Source organism: Momordica charantia, assembly GCF_013281855.1.
Source record: "Momordica charantia cultivar OHB3-1 chromosome 1 unlocalized genomic scaffold, Mcharantia_2.0 BLBB01000001.1, whole genome shotgun sequence".
NCBI classification, from domain to species: domain Eukaryota; kingdom Viridiplantae; phylum Streptophyta; class Magnoliopsida; order Cucurbitales; family Cucurbitaceae; genus Momordica; species Momordica charantia.
The window spans coordinates 20,190,555-20,214,269 of NW_028275157.1; the positions used below are offsets into that span (position 1 = coordinate 20,190,555).

The window sequence follows — 23,715 nt, forward strand, 5'->3', positions numbered from 1 at the left end:
AGCAGCCTTATTCACGTGGATAATATGTTATTAAAACTATATAAAATCATATTTTCTATTAAATAAATTACTATAACAATGCTTTCGTAAGAGTTTAGTAATCAACATTATTTGAATTAAATATTATAAATTATATTTTACAGCAACACATTTAAAATCAGAGAATTGGGTAACAAAAACTTTTTATATTTCAAAATATGTCACCTGTTTTTTAAATGGTAAATATAACAAACATTTTTATTTATATTAGTAGTATATTAGTAATATATTAGACACTCATGTTAGTAGTATATTAGATGTATATCACATATATATTGCACAAACACTCATATAAGTAATATATCAGATATATATCACATACATATTTTGCAAGTATATCAAACACTCATATTAGTAGTATATATATCAGATGTATATCACATATATATATCAGTAGTCAGATATTTTACAAATATATTACAAATGAGGTAAAGTTGTCATTTTACAATTGGACCTCCGTTTTCTTAAAAAGTATTATATCTGAAAAAATTAAATATATTGCTACTTTACTAATTTTACTAAATACTTTATACATATTTACAAAAATTTATATATAAAAAATTGTGTAGATCTAGATCTGGGGCCAGGGGCACATGCTTCCCTCCCTCTCCCGAGATATATTATTGTGAGATATAAATCAAGATCACGCGTTTGACATGTTGGCTTTTCATTGGGTCTCCATCAAGGTTTAAAATGTCGATGTCGATGGAAATGTCGAGGTTCCAATTTTATGGAACATGTCGATGTCGATGGATATTTCGGGAAAAATCACGACAATTGTGTGGATATTGATGCAAATTTTTTTAATTAGTAAATAAAATTTTAATTGCAACTTAAGTAGGCTATAATTGATCACTTTTAGCTATCATATATATAAAAATATTAGTAACTTACCGATGAAAAATGTCGACGTCGAGTGAAATATCAAACCAAAATAATGAAGATTAATGAAAATTATTTGAATTGGTAAATTAAAGGTAAATGTTGTTTAATTTGAGACCGAATGAGTTGTGGATGTGAAATTGTAAGGAAGAATTGGAAGTAGATAGTATTTATAGTTGATAACAAGGTTCAAAATGTCAATGTCGATTGGACGTTGACATTGATGGAAATTTTGGAAAAAAATTGGAAATAAATTAAATTGGAAATAATAAAAATTTATGAAAATTATTTGAATTTGTTAATGAAACTATAGTAATTTTGACTTAAGTAAGGCTATATTTTATCATTTCGAATCATGTTACTTAAGATATTATTAATAGTTATATGGAAATATTGACGTTAAAAACATTAGATAAAATGATGATAAATATATAAAATTTAATGAAAATTTTTAAAATTAATTCCTATCTTATAATTGATTCTTTTAATTTGAATAGATATGTATTAATTTTATACAGATATGGGAAAAGAAATCTGGATTTAATTAATATACATAAATAAAATAAAATAAAAAACTAAAATATAGAATAAATTAAATGTGTGAATGAGATCAGATAATGATGGGAGAGCAAGAATTTGGAAGAATAAAAAACAAAGTAAAAAGTTGTTTGTCCAAATCCATTTTATATGGGTAAACAAGCATATGGAACAACAAACGAGTGCAAATATAATTAAAATATAATTAAAACTGGATACATTACTGTTGAGTTATACTCATATTGACATCAAAGTTAGATATTACATGAATAATAATGTTATACAAATATAGGTGACATAATATTATCGTCTCTATTTTTTTTCCCTTCATTTTATTTTACTCATGGAAAGAGTGAGGTTGACAAATTCAATTTTCTTTTCAAACATCTCATTTTTAACAATTTTTCTATATCGAGAAAATAAGTCCTCAATAATGGCCTCTCCAAAGTGAGGAATCAGAAGTGGTTCAGTCACCGATCTTATACATCTAGCAATATTATAACTACTATCAACAAAAGCATTTGATCGATTGAATTCAGTAGTGTAGAAATTCCAATCAATTCTCGAAAGTTCAATACGGTTGATAGTGAAGCTTCCTTCCTTTAAGACTTCGGCTTTCATTTCTAATGGGCATGGCATGTAGTTTGGAATATTGAACGTTCCAACTTTTCCCTCTTCCACAGTCCCCTGCGATAATTTCACCGTAAAAAAAATGTTTAAATTGCATTTGAACAATTTTACTAGGAAAAAAGAATAATAATACAATATTATCGTATAAACTACTTGTATCTTTACCTCTGCGACCATATTCATGAAAGTTGAATTCAAAAGTTTAAAAGCGTAACAAAACTCTCTGTTTGATGGATATTCATTTGCTCTTCCTAACATTGTGAGAACCATGCATCCTCCACTTACTATTTCTTCTGCACGACACTTCAAAAACATGGAGAAATCCTGTTGAAATTGCCTGTAAAATCCTTCCACCACACTCTCTGAACTTGTACTGTCTATGAAAATGTTCCCTTTGTTACTTTCTTCGATCCCTTTAGGAACCTAATTAAATTTTGGAATTTCAACCGTTATTGAAAAAGCTTATTCTTTGGATATAAGGATTTAGTTTTGGAAAATCACCTGAGAGAGCCAATGGAGACTATAAGAAGAATGAACAAAATGCAGAGTTTTGTTGGGAAAAAGTCTACCATAAAAAGAACCAGGCGCAGCATTGAAGAAACATGGACCAAAATCAGCTCCAAATTGGGCCTTCAAATCTTACAAGAAACTTGGCAAAGACCTGAAAATGGCATTGAAATCGTTTGCAGGAAGATCGTTGAAGAAAACTTGATATTGGAATTGCTTTTTGTGAAGCTTTTTACGAATCTCCTCCACTTGTTTGATTAAATTGGAAACAATCATAAGAGTGTTTGGTCCTGAAGAACAGCCCAAATCGGCTATGGTTAAGGTTGTGGCAAAATTGTTGTTAGTGCACAAGTCCTCAATGGCTTCCTTTATGATTGGCCACGCCAGGGATATTGCCTTTTGCTGATCAAAATCCAAACCATGAAGTCTATATATGTATGTATATATGATCCATTAACAAATCGTAGTGTATAATTGATAAGGGGAAGAAAATACAATAAAGTTTAAAACAAATTCCTATCACAAAGTATCATCTAAAATTAAAAGGAATGATTAAAAAAATAAAAATAAAGAAGACGAAGAAAACCATCATCAAGTAAACAAAAAACCAAACACGTGCAAGAAATCAACTTCTTTCCTGTTAACTTTACCAACAACTCCTTCAAGAACACAAAAAAGGTTTAATTTAATTATTATTTTTATTCGTATACTTTCAGTTTTTGTTCATTTTAGCCACTATTCTCAAAATGTCTATTTTAGTCGGTATACTTTTAGCTTTGTCTATTTTAGTTATACTTTTTGAAACATTTATTTTGGTTCTTATACTCTAAGAGGGTGACTAATTTGATTGCTTCGTTTTTCTTTTTTCACTTTATTTTCTCAATTGCAATTTCAACATGATATTACACCTAATATATTTCATGAAATGTAACCATAAATTTGTATTTAAGGATTTTTGTTAAGATTGAAAGCATGTGAACCAAAACTAAAAGTAAATCGACCAAAATAGTATTTAAACCAAAGAAGTATGTATCAACAAATAATGAAATGGAAGAATAATATACATAAGGGTTAAATAAAAATAATACCCAATGTAAATGAAAAGTATATGAAACACAAGTTGTTGTGAGGAGAAGAAGAGAAGAGAAGAGAAGAGAAGGAAAACCTGAAGTAGGGAGTTTTTGGCATAGCTTGTGGCCCCAACTCCTGAATTCATATGGAGAATTTTGGAAACGTCCATCTCTGTGACTGTGCAGCTGCAGCGGGAGACCCTTATTTATAGAAGAACCCCATCCCCTATTCCCATAAGTTTCAATGCAATATTTCAAAAATAATAATTTCTAGAAATTAAATAAATTTCATATCCTCCTAGGGATCAACCACAGCCGAAAAATTGATCCGATGCCAATTGGATGGTTTTATATAAGAGTGTCGGTCGGAATCGATTTTTCAAAATAAAAAATCGACTGGTCGATTGGTTGGCTCACCCGTTATTAATAGAAATCGACCGACCGATCATTTTGTTATAAAAAGAAAACTATGAAAGTGCTCCTTCCCTATTTGTCGACCCAATCTTTTTATTCACGTGTCAAACCGAGCATAACTCATGACGTATATCTCCAATAAAGAGACTGTGTATTCAATGCCTCGCTTCCACATGTTTGTACTAAAAAAATTTCGAATCATGTTCACATGAACGTTGACTCACCTGATTCACACAATTCTATTTTAATTTTTTGTTATAATTTATGTGATGCACACAATTCTATTTTAATTTTAATTTTTACTTATCTTTCTCTCAGCTATCTGGGTGGCCACATCTTTTCTTTTCTTTCATTTTCATTAATAGTTCTTTTCAACTATTCTCCCTCCCTTATTTCATCCATTTTTACTCTCTCTCGTTTTATCTCCTCTCAGTCTCAACTTTCCTCTAGTTTTTTTTTTTTTTTTTTTTTTTCTTCTTTATCTTTCCTTTCTTCTTTCATATCTCTCTCTCTTCTTCCTTTCTTTGGTCCGTGCCATTCTCCCTCTCACGATTCTTCTTCCGATGTTTCTGCATTTCGATCACTGGCGCCAGCAGCCAATCCCTGAATCCCTTGCCGGCATAGCCCCTGCCGCTCAGAAAACGAGTCTGTAAATTAAAAAAGAAGGTTGGTTTATTGAAAATCGACCAACTGAACCGAAATAGTCGGTAGAATCAATCTTAAACCTCGGTTTGGAACTCAACTGTATGTAGGTCTAGCGTGAAAACTAACCGATGTACACCCCTGATCCACACATCTTGAATTTTTTTAAATAATATTATTTAGGAAAAAATAATGATTGAAATAATGTAGATTAGAAACTAATTTTAAAAATAAGATGATGAAATCATAATTATTGACGGCAATTTTACGTGAAAACACAATTATTGGCCACGATATCTAGATGAAGTCGACAACGACTTCGATTTGATACGTGACTCAAAGTTAAACAATGGAACCTTAGAGACAGAAATGGCATGTATTGGTTGCGATTTTCTTCCCATATATATCTTTACTTTACCATTAATCAATAAACCTACTTGTTGACGTACTGCCTGACAAAAGCATAGTCACCCGAGTACGACTTTCTACCCCTTCATTCTTCAGAATATATATATATATATATATATTTTGGAAATCGTGTATATTGTATGTAAATCTCCTCAATTACGTCCAGCTCATATGTGACGTGTTAAGCACCTAAATCGAATATATTGTATGTGACTCTTTTACTTCGACCAACACCTTATCTACTTTTGGCAATAATTTGAATGCCTAATTCAATTTTATATTTTTCATTTAAATTTCATTTATTTTTATTACTTAAATCTATATTATTTTTGTAATTATCTGTCTTTTTAATGGTTTATTTCTCTTCTTTGTCATAAAAGTAAATGTAGGCCAATCAAGGAAAATTAGCAAAAGTTTGCAAGAACAGTCAAAACTCTAAAACAAGAAAATGAATATCAGCGCGCTAGTTAAGTCTTCTAACCAAATACGTGTAGTATTATCTAGCCAAACGGGAAAATGGGTCAACAACCCTGTGATCATAGACCATTCAAAGCATCGTCATATATTTAATGCATATAATTATAATTTGAAAGTACTTTTCTTTTTCTTTTTTTGAGAAAATTTGAAAGTACATCTTAACTGTCAAAGATATCTCAATGATCATAGACCACAAAAAGTATTCCTCTAGATCAAGATTGGATTCCCTTCCTCCCCCAAACCCTACCAGTTTCAATGGCCATTTCATTCTTGAAAATCTGTTTTTTTTAGACAATTATAAGATTTAAGACGACATTAATCAATTAAGATGACAGTGATAATTGGCAACATGTTTAGAATCTTTTAATTATCTCAAACAAAGCTTATCCCAATTTTTAATTGTTAATTACTTATTTGTCTGTCCGTAAAATATGTTAAGTCATTTTGGAAAAAGATTGGTTGGTTTCACTTGTCTTATGAGTGACTTAGCGTCTCAAATGAGGTAAGGTAGGTGACAATATTATAAATAAATCAATCTTCTTTGCAGAAGAGCATAGTTTAATTGAAAATTTTTTTCTCTTAGCTCGATAAGACAAGACTATTAGTGGTCTGATAAACTATTCAAAGCACTGGCCTAGGACGATTATGATAAGATTCAAATCGCAAAAGTTTCCACTAATTTCGTTAAGCCACTAATTTTCCACGAACTTGCGCTCTTGATTCTATGAGTTACAAATTGGATGCATTTTGTAGGGAGAGGAAGAGAGATGGAGGAAGTGAGAAAACCAAACGGAGAAGACGGAGGGAACTGCGAGAGAGAAGAGGGAAGGAGTAGGCCACATACAGAAAAATGACAGAGTTAAAAATAATATAAAATTGTTAAATTTATTACTACTAACAATACCAGCATTACATTAGTGACAATAATAGAATGTTAACTCCAGGGAGTTTTTAGAACTAATTTTTAAAAGTTGGGACCAAACTAGCTATGAAATTTTGAAACAGAGACCCCAAACGTATATTTTACCCCATTTTATTTTCTGGTGAGAGAAAGAGTGAAGTTAATATTCTCAATATTATTCTCCTTTGACATGTGATGGCTGATGATTTCTCTATACCTGCTAAACAATTCATCCATAATGCCTTCTCCAAAATGACGAGCAAGAAGTGGTTCAGCAACAGATCTTATGCATTTTGCAAAATTATTACCACTATCAATCATCCCTTTTAAGGGAATGTCATTTAGTTCAGTGTTATAAAAGTTCCAATTAATTCTTGAAATTTGGAGATATTCAATGATGAAACTCCCTTCATTCATGACTTCGGCTTCCACTTCCGACAAGGATGGCATATAGATTGGAACATTGAACGAGTCAAGCTTCTCCTCTCCCACAATTCCCTATGTTCAAAATACACATTAAAAGAGTTTAATTTTCATAGAAATTACCTTTGATTTTGTAGTATACTTGAAAAATAATGCTTTATAGCGTCGGGATCCGAGATGATTTCAAATTTCAAGATTTTAAAAGATGGAAATGATATTCAAATTCTTGATTGTATTTGGAACTAAACTCATTTCAAATCATTGAAATTAAAATTCCTTATTTAAATGTTTACGAGAAATGAAAAGAAAGTATAATATTTCGCTAATATGCCCGTATAATTTTACGAGATGTAATAATAATAATAACAGTAATATGTCATAATATCAATTATGTTGAAAGAGAGTCGATTTGTTAATCAAATGAAATCAACCTAATAAACTAAACTTACAATTTTACATTTATTGTAAAAGAAAAAACCATGCAAATATTTCAATCCAAATAAGAAATACTAAAGACAAATGATTTCAAATCTAAAACCAAAATCACATAATAAATCGAACTTATATTCAAATTAAAAAATTAAGGAAATTTTAGAGTGATGCATTTCAAATATGGAAGATTGTTGAGTGGTGATGTAATATAGTTTGTTGAGTGGTGATATATAGAGGTGTACAACTTGGATGTTCCTCATTTTTTCTCCCGATTAAATTTGGTATCAAAAGATTTAAAAAAAAAAAATCCCAGTAAATCCGAGCTATTTGAAATAAAAAATGAATTTTGAAATCGTATATGATTTTAAATTTTAAATTTTATGTTTCATCGGAAACAATTAAAATAATTTCAAATTCACCTACAAATCCAAGATTTAATTTCTCATACCTCTGAAACTATGTCATTGAGAGCCAAATTCAGAAACTCCCAAGCGTAGCAACACTCCTTGTTCACCCTTTCTTCGCATATTCTTGCTGAACTCGTTACAACCATACGCCCACCACCCACCAATTCCTCTGCACGACACTTCAAAAACGTTGAGAAATCCTTTTGAAATTGCTTGTGGTAGGCTTCAACAACTGTCTTTGGGCTGGTCTCAGATATGAAAATATTCCCTTTATTGCTCTCAATCCCTTCAGGAACCTCACAAATATTATTTAAACAAATTTCAAAAGATTAAACTAGTTTTCAATTGTTTTAAGAAAAACAACACAACCAACAAAATAGGAAGATTTATTACCTGGGATAGCCAATGGAGACTGTAAGAAGAATGAACAAAATGCAAACTTTTCCCAGGGAAAAGTCTGCCATAAAAAGAACCAGGAGCACCCACCAAGAAACATGGACCAAGCCCGTTTCCCATATCGGTCTTCAAATTTTCATGGAAACTTGGCAAGGATTTAAAGATCGAATTGAAGTCATTTGCATGGAGATCGTTCAAGAAGATTTGATATTCGATCGAATTTTTGTGTAGTTGTTGGCGAATTTTCTCCACTTCCTTGATCAAATTGGAGACGACCATAAAAGTATTTGGTCCTGAAGAGCAACCCAAGTCAGCAATGGCTATGGCAGTGGGAAAGCTGGTGCTGTAGAGTTGAGTAATGGCTTCCTTGGTGATGAACCAGGTCATGGATATGATTTTTTGCTGCATACAAATTAAGAATTTCATTAATATGGCATTGGAATTGTGTAGATTAGATAGGATTTGGAACGTTCAAATTTTAATGTTTTATTACTTATATTTTAACCGTTGATCAACAGATCTACCAAAGAAAATAATATCATTAGAATTAAGATATCTATAAAATATTAAATTTATCCTAATTCACCGACTTAAACTTTTAGGTTTATTATGGTATGTTAGTAATATTCTCGTTTCTTGTTTCTAGTTTTCAATTTTATTAAGAAATCTAATTAGCATTTGCAACTGTTTATGTTTCTTGTTTCTCATTTTTAGAACATCCTTAAAATAGGAAAAACAAAACAAATTTCTTTAAGGTAATTAAGAAAAACAAAAAATAGATATGTTACCCAACAAACTCTCACGGTCGGTTAGGCGACTTTCTTGTTTATTGTTTATGTTTCTTTTTTTTAATAAAGAAAAATATAATTGTATACCCCAAACACCCTTTGGATTCAAGAATAATAAAAAAAAATATTTTTATTTATATTTTGGAACAAATTTTAAATGAAAACAAGAAACAAGACGTTTGTTTTTGTTGATTTCTAAAATTTTTTATACAGTTTTGAGAACGTTTCTAAAACATAAGAAATAAGAAACATAAATAGTTGTCAAACACTTAAATTTCTTAATAAAATTGAAAACGAAAAACAACAACGTCAACCTAACCAAACGGAGTCTTTAGTGATTTAAGTGTTATTCAGAAAAGGAATTATACCTGAAACAAGGAGTTATTAGCATAACTCATCTCTCCAACTCCTCCATTCATGGGTAGCATCTCAACCATTTTCAGTCTCACCTCTCTCTCTCTCTCTAATGGTGTGTGAATATTATTCATAGTTCAACATTTTTATAGAAGGAGAATAAAGGGTTATGCAAGAGGTCGGTGGCAATGATTCTTTGAGGCTGATGGAGTTTGAAGGATATATATTTAATAATGATCAACAATAATGGAAGGCGGCATCAGTTTTTAATTCATAGTTGGGCCAAATGAATTTGGGTCAACATCGGGCAACACAATAAATATATACACAAAAATAATAATATATATTTGATACTTTATGATGTTTAATTATATATAAAAAAGTTTACTACACTTATCTCGCGCCTAAATAAACTTATTCTTAATTTAAAATGTGTTATATGAGGAAGCATCCGAGTATGTTAGTAGTGACCCTTCCCATGATATGATATTGTCTATTTTAAACTTAATCCCTCCTATCAACGAGAGGTAGATATTCGTTGGACCGACCTTGAAGTTTTAGAGATATGGAATTAATATATAAAATTTATTACTACATATAAAACTTTTACCTATGGCTTGGTAGCAATCGCATGCACCAACCTAATATGAATATCCCCACGTTTAAACAATAATTTATAGATATAAATAATATGAAGGTAGACCAACTCCTTTTGTTTTTCTTTTTAGTTATTGATGGAGATTACTACAAATTATTTGGTAGTTGCCAATATAAGCCGAAATTAATAGTTTATTAGATTTCTATTACTCATAGAAAATCCCCACGTTTGTTTAACTAAAAAAGAAAAAAGAAAAAGAAGAAAATCACTCTTAAACATTTAGAACAAAAGAGAAAAAAAATCATTTGTTAATCCTATATTAACTCAACGATTTATATCTTAAATAGTTAAAAGTTTGATTTTTTAACCCTAAATTTGATTTATAATCAAAATTAATACTCTCAATACGGCAAGTTTACCTTTTTTTTTTTTTCCTTTACAAAGATTTGTGGTTTGGTGCAAATATTCTTGTGGCCGACATAATACTACATTTATAACAATTCATTTGTCTACATGTTGGATGGATTTTAGCTGTATTGGGCATCTTATTGTCGAATTTAAGCATTTTTTAAACTAGATTAATTAATTTTGGAGCCATGTTCGAGGATTTTTATAATTCGATTATATTCATATTTGTGGCTTTATTCGGAGTTATTTTTTGTTGGTTTTATGAGAGTTTTTTTTTAAATATTAATTAAGCCACTTATTTAAGTTTAAAAGCTCGCGATGTAATGAAATTAAAAGTTTAAAATTATAATTCACATATGAAAGTATATAGGTCAATTATTTTTTCCTAAATAAATAACATCCTTAACTTATATATCGTACTATTGAATATATTTCTTTTTTGGTATAACAAGTGGGGGTGGAAAATTGAAATTCGAGACAGATGTCAATTATTGTTGAACTAAATTTCATGTTGACGTATCATTAAAATTAATGCAATTCGATTGCTGTACCAGAAAAATAGGTTAAAAATATACTAGTATTTTTGTGGCTGATGGCACTTTTAAGTTTTATATTGTAAGATTAATGTAAATCTATTTGTAATCTTCTTTTCAATTTTATTTTCATAATCAACTCACTCTAGAATTGGACCTGCTGAAAGAGATTATTGCCAAAATGGAAAGAAAAGATGTATGAAGTAAATACTACCGTTTACCCACCCTGGTCTGGTGTTAGAAACATGTATGAACTACTAATATCATAGGTATATGCGAGAGAAAATATCTCTATTGTAATAGAGGATTTTTGTTCTGCTTCTCTGTCAACTTGCATGATCTCTTTTAATTCAAATATAGTGGTAATTCGTTCATGTACCTTTCTCTCTCCTTTCGAATTATATGTACACATGGACAAAAGATATTATATTTGATAGTTTAGATTGATTCGGAACTTTAAGATCTTTAATTAATTTTTTTAATTAATTACATAGAATTCTCATTAAGCTAAAAATAATTTTAATTCAATGTTATTAATAATGTTATTATTTTTGAACAGGGACATAAATGAAAGCAACAATAAAAAAGATATATGGAGAGGAACTCCACTCGCGAAAATGGAGAAAACACCTCCAACTGGTAAGTAAATAGCTCGAAGTTTGAATAGCATCATCATCCGGAACTCTTCCATCCAACATCTTTCGATTCCTCGTTCCAACGCCAATTTTTATGGCAGGCTTTTCCCTTCTACAAGCTTGCATTTTGTTTATTCTTCCTACAGCATCCATTGGCTTAATTCCCAGGTCAAATCTACTGTCCTAGCCTAATTAATTGGGTGTAATTAAAAAATAATCCCATTTAAAAAATAAAAGACCTGACAAATATTTATAAAATACCTAGATTATTCATCTAATTGCTAATTGATTTTGAGATATAAATCCATAATATTAAAATAGTATCCGTGTCCAACAAGTTCTTCAAACGAGCATCTAGTCAGAAAATAGGATATGAGTTGAGATTGGATCCATTCGAGAGTATGTCAAAGAATCTCACGTTGAAAAGAAAAGTAATCTAACAAATGAAAATGGAATCATATCATTGCTAGGTTCCCGAAGGGGCTTGAAAGCAATAAAGGGAGCATCTTCATATCGAATGCAAGCCCGAAGGCAGTTCTGGAAGCCTACCGAAAGCAATACCAAAAGGATTTTTCAGTGTTTCTGAAATGTCGTGCTGAGGAATTGGTGATTGGTGGGCGTATGGTTCTCATAAGTACAGTGAGAAAAAGCGAAGATAGATCCAACAAGGAGTGGTGCAATACTAATTGGGAGCTTCTCAATTTGGTTCTCAATTCCATGGTCACAGAGGTACAAATTAAACTTCTCGATTAATCCCATCTTTCAACATTCTTTTGAGTAGAATTTTGAACCTCCTTTTGCATTGGTTTGTTACAGGGAGTTGTGGAAGAGGAGAAGGTTGACTCGTTCAATGTTCCAGCCTATATACGCCATCTATGTCAGAAGTGAAAGCCGAGGTCTTGAATGAAGGAAGCTTTACCATTGATCGTCTTGAAGTGTCAAAAATTAATTGGAACATATCTGATTATATATTCTAAACTAAACGTTCAATCACATAACATTATCGAAAGTGACTATAATTATGGGAAATGCATGAGATCTGTGTTTGAACCCCTTCTCGTGCGTCATTTTGGAGAAGTTGTTATGGATGAATTGTTCCATAGATATGAAGAAATTATTAAAGATCATATGTCAAAGGAAGAGACGGGGAATATCAACTTCGCTATATCTCTCACAAAAATAAAATAAGAAAAATAACCTTAGCTTCAAGTTCGGTGTTCTAAATAATACATATTCATGGTACAAGGATTTGAAGATTACAAAATTTCAGTCTCATTCCTAGTTTATATGTAATAATTTGATTTGTTACAAAATGCTATATGGATAAGAATATTCAAATATAGCTACAAAATTGGATAAAAGGGCCTAATTTGGCAATAAACGTAAAGGGGGAAAAAGACAAAACTTTGTTAGGCTTTTAACTTAAAAATTTAAGGTTCACCGTGGATGATATATTGAATAATTGGTTAAAAAAAAATGAAAACTTTTCCAGTCAGTTACATCGTTTAGGAATCTGATATTAATTTTTTATTGTCACCAAACGTTAAAATTAACTTTTAGAAAAATACACTTTATTCATTGAGTACAAAAAAGTTGAAAATATTATATGTCTTATTTTGATGAAATATATACATCATCCACCAATAAAATAAAAAGCTTCCTCGTCTTGATCAACTTTCATTCCCAGAAGATGGGCACTTTTTTACAGTAAAAATGCCCTTTTTATAGATGTTCCATATGATTTCATCTACACCTCTCTGTCTGGGAAGGGAAATCTTAATGATAGTCTCTAACTTCTTCTCCTCTTTTTAAGGATAAATTTAATTCAGTTATTGGATACTTTGACCATCATATTAACAATTAAGTGGTACATTATGGTCTATTACTTTATAGAAAAACGGCATAGCAAAATTTATATTTTAAAATGTCACTGAATTTTTATTGTGAATTTTTTAACGATGTAAAAGAAGTTTTTAATTAGTTGAGTTATGCGACACGTAACAATGTTAGAGAAAAATAAAAAAATCTAAGGAAGCTCTAATAATTTATTTCAAGTCGCATAGGCACTCTTTGCTATAATTTATTATTAATGTTTCAGAGAGTGGGTACTTCTTAAGCTCAATCTACACGGAAAAGAAAATAAATTATTACATATAAGTTAGAGAGAGGAGATCACGCAACATTATTCTAATATTTATATTCTTTCAACGAAGAATCATTTTATTTTTTGGTGAGGGAAATAGTGAAGCTAATATTCTCGATGTTCTCCTTTGACATGTGATCATTGATAATTTCTCTGTACCTACTGAACAATTCGTCAATAATGTCTTCTCCAAAATGACGAACAAGAAGTGGTTCAGCAACGGATCTTATGCATTTTGCATAATTATAACCACTGTCAATTATCTCATTTGATGGAATGTCACTATTGAGTTCATTATTATAAATGTTCCAATTAACTCTTACAACTTGAAGATGTTCAATGATGAAGCTCCCTTCATTTAAGACCTCAGCTTCCACTTCCAATGAAGACGGCATATAGATTGGAACATTGAACGAGTCAAGCTTCTCCTCTTCCACAATACCCTATGCAAATGCATGTTCAAAATACACATTACAAAATTCTCTTCAAATTTTGTAGCTAGTTGAAAAAGAAATGCTTTAGTTTCTTATACCTCTGAAACCATGTCGTTGACTGCCAAATTCAGCAACTCCCAAGAATAACAACACTCCTTGTTCACCCTATCTTCGCAAGTTCTAGCTGAAATTGTTAGAACCATACGCCCACCAGCCACCAATTCCTCTGCACGACACTTCAAAAACAGTGAAAAATCCTTTTGAAATTGCTTATGGTAGGCTTCGAGTACTGTCTTTGGGCTTGTCTCGGATATGAAAATATTCCCTTTATTGTTTTCAATTCCTTCAGGAACCTAACAAATATTTAAATTAAACAAATTTCACATGCTGTAAAGAAAAAAAACAAAGATTAAATTAGTTTTCATTATTAATGATTAAGAAAACACTACCAAATTATCTAAATATAGATGAATTACCTGGGATAGCCAATGGAGACTGTTAGAAGAATGAACAAAATGCAAACTTTTTCCAGGGAAAAGCCTGCCATAAAAAGAACCAGGAGCACCCACCAAGAAACATGGACCAAGGCCATTTCCCATATGGGTCTTCAAATTTTCATGGAAACTCGGCAATGATTTAAAGATTGAATTGAAGTCATTTCCATGGAGATCGTTCAAGAAGATTTGATATTCAATCGAATTTTTGTGTAGTTGTTGGCGAATGTCTTCCACTTCCTTGATCAACTTGGAGACGACCATAAAAGTATTTGGTCCAGAAGAACAACCCAAGTCAGCAATGGTCAGGGCAGTAGGAAAGCTGGTGCTGTAGAGTTGAGTAATGGCTTCCTTGACGATGGACCAAGTCTTAGATATTATTTCTTTCAGCACAAAAATAATTAGGTTTGTTAATATAGGCAGCGAAAGAAAGGTCTGATGCATCGTGTTCAATTATTGGTTAAAATTCTTTAGTAACACTAATAAATCACCACTTAATCCAAAAACTTAAACTAATATGTTGGATAAATTTAATTTCTATATATGAATTTGCAACCCTGTATAAAGTAAAGATACAAGACAATAGAAATACTTTGTTTAGTTAATTAGTTAGCAGAAGCTTCTACTGGTGGGTGCATAGACGAGTATGGAAATAAGAAATACCTGAAAGGAGGAGTTATTAGCATAACTGGTGTCCCCAACTCCTCCATTCATTGGTAGCATTTCAACCATCTCTCTTTCTAGGTGTTGTGTGGTGTGTAAATGTAGAGATTTGGTTGGCCAATTTTATAGAGGAGGATAAAGGTTTGATGGAATGCAAGTGGTATAATTTGGTGACTATATATATAGACACACACATATGGTTGAAAGGCTGAAGACTGCAGTTTCGTATGCATGTGAATGAATAACAATTTCCGATCCAGGTGGGACAGCTCGAATCATGTCAATATCAGCCAAAGATTATATCTATATATCTATATGTATTATATTAGAATCCAGATTTGGCACCTGATGGTCATGAACTCTTTTGAAAATCTAAACACGTCACCTGCTTGACTTCTCATCTGAAAATTACTAATTTCTAAGGTAGGTGGTCAGGCCATCATAAAGGTTTGAATCCATTGCCTCTTAATTAATTCTAAGTCAATGAACCACACATATTAATTTTAAAGTTTTATAATTGAATTATTGAAAAAAAAAGACTTTCTTGATACGTAATTATTATCAATTTTTTTCTATATCTTCCTTACTTTAGAAATGCGACCTAAGTCCCACGTATTATGAGTATTTATTTGAGAGGTAATATCATCTTATTGGTATATATCATATAATTGTAAAAATATAGAAGGTTTTTGTTCGAATGCTTCTCTTGCATGATCTGAAGATCATTTTCATTCGAATATAATGTTGGTTCATTCATGTACTTCTCCCTCTACTCTTACATACAGACAAAGATATTATATTTGATAGTTCAGATTGACACGTAACTCAAAAGATCTTTAATTAAATATTATAAAAATTTCACCACAATCTCGTGCCTAAATAAATTCATTACAAAATTAAGGGGACAATCAGGTAATCCAAAAAGTTTAACAAATCCAGCTGTATCTCGAAAAATAAAAATGAAAAAAATCGTCTTATATGGGAGTAGAGATTCTTCGTGGAATTTCGAAGGGAATGAACAGGGTCCTTGCAAGATTTTTGTTATGATTAATTAAATAAAATTCTCATTAAGCTAAAAATAGTTTTAATTCAATTATAATAAAATGCTGTTATTATTATTATTATTATTTAGCATCATCATCCGGTAAGTCTTCCCATCTTCCATCCTCCATCAAACATCCTTGGATTCTTCATTCTACCGCCAATTTTAGCAATGCACGAGCCATTTTGTTTGCAGATCTCTTGCATGAGGGGAAGGAGCAGTTCTAGAGATACAAGCTATAAAATATTAATTGACGTGTCAGAGATATTTTCATACGTTTAAAGAGATTATAAGGTGTAAAATGCTAATTCATGAGTATTAAATATAAGGGTTCAAAATATTGAATGATACGTAGATATGAGTTAGACATCAACTTATAATTTTGATAGATTTTTTTTCCTTTTTTTGTAAATCATTAAAAATGTCGAAAATATTAACATATAATATTGTTGAGAACATAGTACTACTAGTAAATATTTTTAGCTAAATATCTTTTATGAATCTTGATTTATATATTTTTTTTCAAAAAGCATTCATTGTAGTCTTGATGTATATATTTTTTTTCAAAAAGCATTCATTGTTAACAAGATGAACAAATTTAATAAAATTGATGGAATGTATGAGTTATTTCTTTCATTGTCGATTAATTTTGAAATAAAAACTCCAGTAATTTTATATGTTTCTTTCTAGGTGCAAATTATGTAGTCCTACTTTATTTGCTAGGCTAAAATAAATAAATTTGTAGGTCAAAATGTTACAACTATATATATATTTTGTGAGAGTTTAGAAAATATTTGGAAAAGTTAAAACGACCATAGTTCAGCGATAATTGACATATACTTCCAACAAAGAGGTGGTGAGTCTAAATCCCTTCGAAAGAAGCTATCAAGATGAGGCTAATATATACATTATATTGGAATCCAGATTTAGTACCTGATGGTCCCGGCCTCGCGCTACCTGCTTGATTTTCTTCTCACCCACGTGAAAAACTTCTTTCAAGAAGTAACTCAACTTAAAGATTAAACATGCTTAATTTCGAATTTAAGTTTTTCTTTTAACTTATTAGAAATGCGGCCACAGTCCCAATTTAAGTTTTCCTGACTTATTAGAAATTGCGGCCACAGTCCCATATATGGACAATATCTCAATTCGTATATATCATATCATTGCGAGGAATTGTCTAGGATTTATAGATTTAAACCTTTTATTAATCCAAGATTGCCTATAATTATTACTGTTCTACTCAATTTGATTTTTTTATTTAAATTATTAGATTTGATTTTTATCCACTTTTTCCATATTTGGATTTCAAATCTCTCGTTCAACCTAAATAATTTTATATTTTTCTCACCGCGTTTTTTTTCGGCATCTTTTTTCCCGATATTTTTTAATAGTATGTTAACTTATACTCCTAAAAAAGATTATGTAATATATATTTTTTGTTGATTTATACTAAACTATTAGGTTATATGAAACGAGTACTATATACGATATATTTTCCATGGTTTTACTATTATATAAGTTATAAAGATTTAAGCTATTGTGTAATTATATTCTTTAAAGAGGCTATATGTGTACATATCTCTCTCTGTCATTGTAGAAATGTAGATGATTTTTATCGCATGCATGATCTCAAGATCCCTTTAATTCAATAAAGAGATGGGAGTAGAGATTGTTGTCGGAAATTTCGAAGGGGATGATCAGGGCTCCTTGCAAGATTTTTTTTAATAATTAATTAATAGAATTCTCATTGAGCTGAAAATAGTTTTAATTCAATTATAATTCAATGTTATTATTATTATTATTTAGCATCATCATCCGGTAAATCTTCCATCCAACATCGATAGTTGGATTCTTTCATTCTACCGCCAATTTTTCCAATGCAGGAGCTTTTTGCTGATCATAAGTTTTTTTCTTTTTCTTTTTTTTTTTAACAGCATATAAAGAAACAAAATTAAGGGAATTCAGAGTCTACAATATTCGATTGCTGATCGTAAGTGGAAGGAGCAGTTCCACAAATATAAGATATAAAATATTAATTGACATGTTGATATTTTCATACAGATTAAAAAATGTAAAATGTTAATTCATGAGTATTAAATATAATGGCATAAAATATTGATTGATAGGTTGATAAAGAATTGGATATCAACTTAAGAAGTTTGTAGATTTTTTTTTTGTGCAAATCGTTAAAATTTTCAGATAAAATATTGAAAAAAATATTAACAATGTATCACTGTTGTGTGTTGTTGTTGGGAACATAATACTACGAATAAATATTTTTAGTTTAGGTAAAAAGCATAAAGTGGTTATTTATTGATTAAATATTTTTATGAATTCTTTATTTATATATTTTTTTTCAAAAATATTCATAGTTAAGGACCTTATGTCAAAAAAATTTAACAAGGCATGAGATATTTCTTTCATTGTTAATTAATTTTGGGATAAACATTCCAATGACGTGTTGGAGAAAAGAAAAATAAGTTATATTTTGTTTAAAATTAATCATTTACATGATAAATTATGAAAAAATCTTTAGATATTGATATAAAAATGAACTACTTTGACCTTTCTTTATTCTAATATAATTAATTTATTAAATTTTTCTTGTTTGGAGATTTTTTTTAACATTCAGTATGATTATGATTATTTAATGCCGAATCCTTTTTGACAATAATTTCTTAAATGATATATTAAGCAATAATTAACACCTGTATTTAATTAAGAGATCATAGTTGGAATCCTTCATCTTATTTATTATATTAAAAAAACTTCTAAAAATATAACTTGCGAGAGAAATTTTTATTTTTTTTCATCCAATTAATCAATGTATCATCCACAGTGAACTTTAAATTTGAATAAACAAGGTAATCAATACATTTAGTTAGATTTTTTCCTTTAATTTGTGGCTAGTTAAAAATACTTTTATTTGATAAATTAGGGCCGCTTTATTCAATTTTGTAGCTAATTGGAATATTCTTATAATTCGATATAGCATTTTAAAACAAATCAAATTATTACATGTGGGGATGAGATTAGACAAATGTTCTAATCTTCAAATCCTTGTACCAAGCTTATATATTATTTAGAAGACAGAACTTGAAAAAGCTGGTTCATTTCTCTCATTTTATTTTGGTGAGAGAAATAGCAAAGTTAATATTCCCAATCTCTTCCTTTGACATCTCATCTTTAATAATTTCTTCATACCTATGGAACAATTCATCCATAACAACTTCTCCAAAATGACGCACGAGAAAGGGTTCAAACACAGATTAAATGTTATGTGATTGAACGTTTAGTTCAGAATATATAATCAGATATGTTCCAATTAATTTTGACACTTCAAGACGATCAATGGTAAAGCTTCCTTCATTCAAGACCTCGGCATTCACTTCTGACATAGATGGCGTATAGGCTGGAACATTGAACGAGTCAACCTTCTCCTCTTCCACAACTCCCTGTAACATGTTAGGTTTTGGCAAAATATTGGAATTAAAGTTGTCCCACATTGGAAGAATACAAGGATGGTCTCCATGTGCTAGAAGTTGTCCCACATCGGAAAAGTACAAGGAGGAGATGTGTTTCAACTACTATAAAAGGAGCTCATGGGCTTGGGTTTTAATCATCCCAATTGAAATACTTTAAGCCTGATATACTAGTTCTAGTTAACTAAGCGGTATTTGCTTTGAAAGAGTGTGTTTTATGTAATTTGGGTCGGGAAGAGAAATCTGTGTGATTGTAATAATTTTCAACAAGTGGTATCAAAGCTTTAAGTTGTAGTTTCTAGAATTTATGAGTATGCTCTGTGGTTGCAGCATTGTCTGAACTTCCACATCAGAAAATACGGTTCTGTGAATAGTGTGTTGCTAGGAGTGTGAAGCAGATATGTCATTCTTTATGAGTCCAGTGAAGATTGACATGGATAAATTTGACGGAAGGATCAACTTTGGCTTGTGGCAAGTGCAAGTCAAGGATGTGCTGATACAATCTGGGTTACACAAGGCATTGAAGGGAAGACAGAGTGAAGGTGCTTCGAAAAAGCTAAGCGGTGATGGTGGTTCAATGAAGTTCAGTGGTGGTTCCAGCAGAGGTTCTAAGAAGTCTAGCATGAGTGATGAAGATTGGGAGGAAATGGATTTGAGAGCTGCAAGCGCGATACGAACAAGTTTGGCTAAGAATATTCTTGCGAATGTGCATGGAATTTCGACAGCCAAAGAACTTTGGGAGAAGCTCGAAGCGTTGTATCAGGCAAAGGGTATCTCAAATCGGCTGTACCTGAAGGAGCAGTTTCACACGCTGCGAATGGAGGAAGGTATGAAAATTTCAGATCATTTGAGTAATCTCAATAGCATCATCTTTGAGCTGGAGACGATCAAATTGAAGATAGATGACGAAGATAAAGTACTCAGGCTCATCTTATCACTTCCACCTTCTTATGAACACATGAAGCCGATCTTGATGTATGAGAAAGATACTTTGAATTTTCCTGAGGTACTAGTAAACTCTTGTCAGAGGAAAGAAGGCTGAAGAGTGAAGGGCGTACTTCACATGAAGATTCGGCACTGGTAGCTCGCAATTGGAAGAAGAAAGACTCCGTACAAAAGAAAGCTTGTTGCTGGGGATGCGGACAGTCTGGACACATGAAGAAAGATTGTCCCAACAGAGCCGGTTCGTCAAAGGGCTTTGGGTGGGATGCTGACAATGTTTCTCTCATCAGAGGAGACGATGATCAGTTCCTTTGAATAGAGAGAGAATTTATCCTCATGGTATGTCCGCTTTACCATGATAGAAGATGTGATGTTAGCGGTTCCACAAGTTTACACATGGGCATTGAATTGGCGGTTATGCAAGGGGTGTGTGGTGGAAGTTATGTCGATGGCTGAAGAACTTCCAAGTGAGCCAAGTAGGTGGAAGTTGCACCATAAATCTCAGCAGGATTTATCGACATGTGACGAGGAAGAAAACTCTTGGACGGTGACATTCCAAGTGATCTACTTTTATGGTGGAGTAGGCTATAGTTCTCTGAATTGAGAATTATGATTATTGTCGGTGAAGACAATGAGTGCAGTAGAAGCTGTGAACTTTTTTCAATATCTTGCCAAGGTGGAATTTGTTGGGTTTTGGCAAAATATTGGAATTAAAGTTGTCCCACATTGGAAGAATACAAGGATGGTCTCCATGTGCTAGAAGTTATCCCACATCGGAAAAGTACAAGGAGGAGATGTATTTCAACTACTATAAAAGGAGCTCATGAGCTTGAGTTTTAATCATCCCAATTGAAATACTTTAAGCCTGATATACTAGCTCTAGTTAACTGAGCGGTATTTGCTTTGAAAGAGTGTTTTGTGTAATTGGGGTCGGGAAGAGAAATCTGTGTGATTGTAATAATTTTTCACATAGTGAATTTTCCCTTGTGGGCCGTGGTTTTTTCTCCTGTTTGGAGTTTTTCCACGTTAATTCTTGTGTTTCTTTATTTTATTGCTTTCTTTAAATTTCTCAGTTATTTTCTGCTTATTCCTGCGATAGAAGTAGAGGATTTTTCCCAACATAACAAACCAATGCAAAAGGAGGTTCAAATTTCTACTCAAACGAATGTTGAAAGATGGGATTAATCGAGAAGTTTAATTTGTACCTCTGTGGCCATGGAATTAGTATAGCACCACTCCTTGTTGGATCTATCTTCACTTGTTCTCACTGTACTTATGAGAATCATACGCCCACCAATCACCAATTCCTCAGCACGACATTTCAGAAACACTGAAAAATCCTTTTGGTATTGCTTTCGGTAGGCTTCCAGAACTGCCTTCGGGCTTGCATTCGATATGAAGATGCTCCCTTTATTGCTTTTAAGCCCTTCGGGAACCTAACAATGATATGATATTCACGTTCAACAAATTTTATATATATTTCTCCAACTTTACGGTTCTGTTTATTAGGTATCTTTATCTTTTCAATATAGGATCTTTAACATGCTATCGAATGGACCAAATCTTGACTCGGATCTCATTTTTCCAACCAAATACTCATTTGAATTTGTTGGACTCTATACATAATTATGTTAAACCATCGTTAAGGGAATTGACTCATACTTCTTAACTAGACCTAACTTACAGTTAGTTTGCTAATTGCTTTTAGTTCCATTGTTGGTTAGCAAACCAGAAGAGGATTGAACTTAAATACCTGAGCCTAAACACTATTATGATAGACTGATATAGTAGTGTGCTTTGTGAATAGTTTCTTTTGGCTCTCTGATTACCCGTGGAGGTAGATAATTAAAGTCCAACCACTATAAACATTTTGCCTTCTTCTCTTCTTCTGCCTCTTTTTCCATTTGTGTTACTTGGGAATTAGTTTGATTCCGCAGAAGATACCTTGGAAAGCCAATGGATGCTGTAGGAAGAATAAACAAAATGCAAGCTCGTAGAAGGGAAAAGCCTGCCGTAAAAAGAACCAGGAACTCCGGCCAAGAAACAGGAACCAACGCCATTTCCAATTTGGGTCTTCAAGTTTTGCTGGAAACTTTGGCAAGATTATAAAGATGGAATTGAAGTCATTTTCATGGAGATCGTTCAAGAAGAGCAACCCAAGTTAGCAATGGCTAGGGTAGTGGGAAAGCTAGCGCAGTAGAGGTCTGTAATGGCTTGCTTGGTGATGGGCCAGGCCATGGATATCACTTTTTGCTGCCTCACATCCAAATTAAAAAGTTGATAGAGTGTGAAGGAAAAAAATATGTCTTCGTTAACCTACTTGTTTCTAATTTTTTTAGAATTGGAAATAAAAATATGTTTAATAACTATTTTCTATTTCTTATTTGTATTTTTAACTTTTTTCGTAAAAAACTTGTGAAAGTGGAGATTCATACGGACAACCTCTTGATCTTAGATATATGTTTTAACTCATGTTGAATTATTTTTAATTAACATAAAATTCAATAGTTATATTATAGAAAGATTTAACATGTAAATTTGTCTAAAAAAATATTATTTACAATATGTAAATTTTTTTAGAGTGAAAATTATTAGCTTTAAACAAATAATAAAATTTAATTTAAAAATAGAAATTTTTTTTTTGTTTTAAGTAAATATAATTGCTTTAAATAAGGAATAAATCTTCAAAATATTTTTATAAAAAAATAGCCTTTTAACGAGAATCGAACTTGAGCTATGGAGGGAAAACTGAAACGACAAAAATGTTTAATCTATGCCGCTCTGGACGCTAAATTAAGAAAAAAATGGAAACGGCAAAAACGAAACTACTAGTTTCCAAAATTTGGTACCTCCGGTTGAAAATATTTCTCAAAATTTAGAAATAAGAATTGAAAAGATTACCAAACGCGACTTAAAAAATAGATTAATACCTAAAAATAGATTAATACCTGATAAAGGGATTAGCATAACTTCTCTCTCCAAGTACTCCTGCATTCATGGGTAACATTTCCACCCTCTCCATATCTCTCTC

General features: G+C 31.4%; 2 protein-coding genes and 3 pseudogenes across 5 annotated transcripts; 1 reads left to right on the forward strand and 4 right to left on the reverse strand.

The window, feature by feature from the left end:
• Positions 1-1,655: 1,655 nt before the first annotated feature.
• On the reverse strand, positions 1,656-3,896 carry LOC111005472 (S-adenosyl-methionine 4-1-methyl-2-pyrrolidinyl-3-oxobutanic acid methyltransferase-like; annotated as a pseudogene).
• Positions 3,897-6,472: 2,576 nt separating this feature from the next.
• LOC111005817 (S-adenosyl-methionine 4-1-methyl-2-pyrrolidinyl-3-oxobutanic acid methyltransferase-like) lies at positions 6,473-9,421 on the reverse strand. Its single transcript, XM_022277451.2, has 4 exons — positions 9,322-9,421; positions 8,163-8,567; positions 7,811-8,065; positions 6,473-7,005 (listed from the first exon to the last, which is right to left on the reverse strand). The coding sequence occupies exons 1-4, from the start codon at positions 9,388-9,390 to the stop codon at positions 6,640-6,642; spliced, it is 1,095 nt and encodes a 364-aa protein (XP_022133143.1). The 5' UTR covers positions 9,391-9,421; the 3' UTR covers positions 6,473-6,639.
• Positions 9,422-11,040: 1,619 nt separating this feature from the next.
• Positions 11,041-12,669, forward strand: LOC111005471 (salicylate carboxymethyltransferase-like; annotated as a pseudogene).
• An 837-nt stretch (positions 12,670-13,506) lies between these two features.
• LOC111005805 (S-adenosyl-methionine 4-1-methyl-2-pyrrolidinyl-3-oxobutanic acid methyltransferase-like) lies at positions 13,507-15,353 on the reverse strand. 4 transcript variants are annotated; one of them, XM_088124269.1, is made up of 4 exons: positions 15,226-15,353; positions 14,535-14,949; positions 14,157-14,411; positions 13,507-14,067 (listed from the first exon to the last, which is right to left on the reverse strand). In XM_088124269.1, the coding sequence occupies exons 1-4, from the start codon at positions 15,282-15,284 to the stop codon at positions 13,702-13,704; spliced, it is 1,095 nt and encodes a 364-aa protein (XP_087980395.1). In that variant the 5' UTR covers positions 15,285-15,353; the 3' UTR covers positions 13,507-13,701. The 4 variants fall into 4 exon arrangements, 3 of the variants coding, with proteins under 3 accessions (XP_087980395.1, XP_022133132.1, XP_087980383.1); XM_022277440.2 differs by having other exon boundaries at positions 14,535-14,921; positions 15,195-15,353; XM_088124257.1 differs by having other exon boundaries at positions 14,535-14,935; positions 15,216-15,347.
• A 4,026-nt stretch (positions 15,354-19,379) lies between these two features.
• On the reverse strand, positions 19,380-23,706 carry LOC111005869 (S-adenosyl-L-methionine:benzoic acid/salicylic acid carboxyl methyltransferase 3-like; annotated as a pseudogene).
• Between the last annotated feature and the right edge of the window lie 9 nt (positions 23,707-23,715).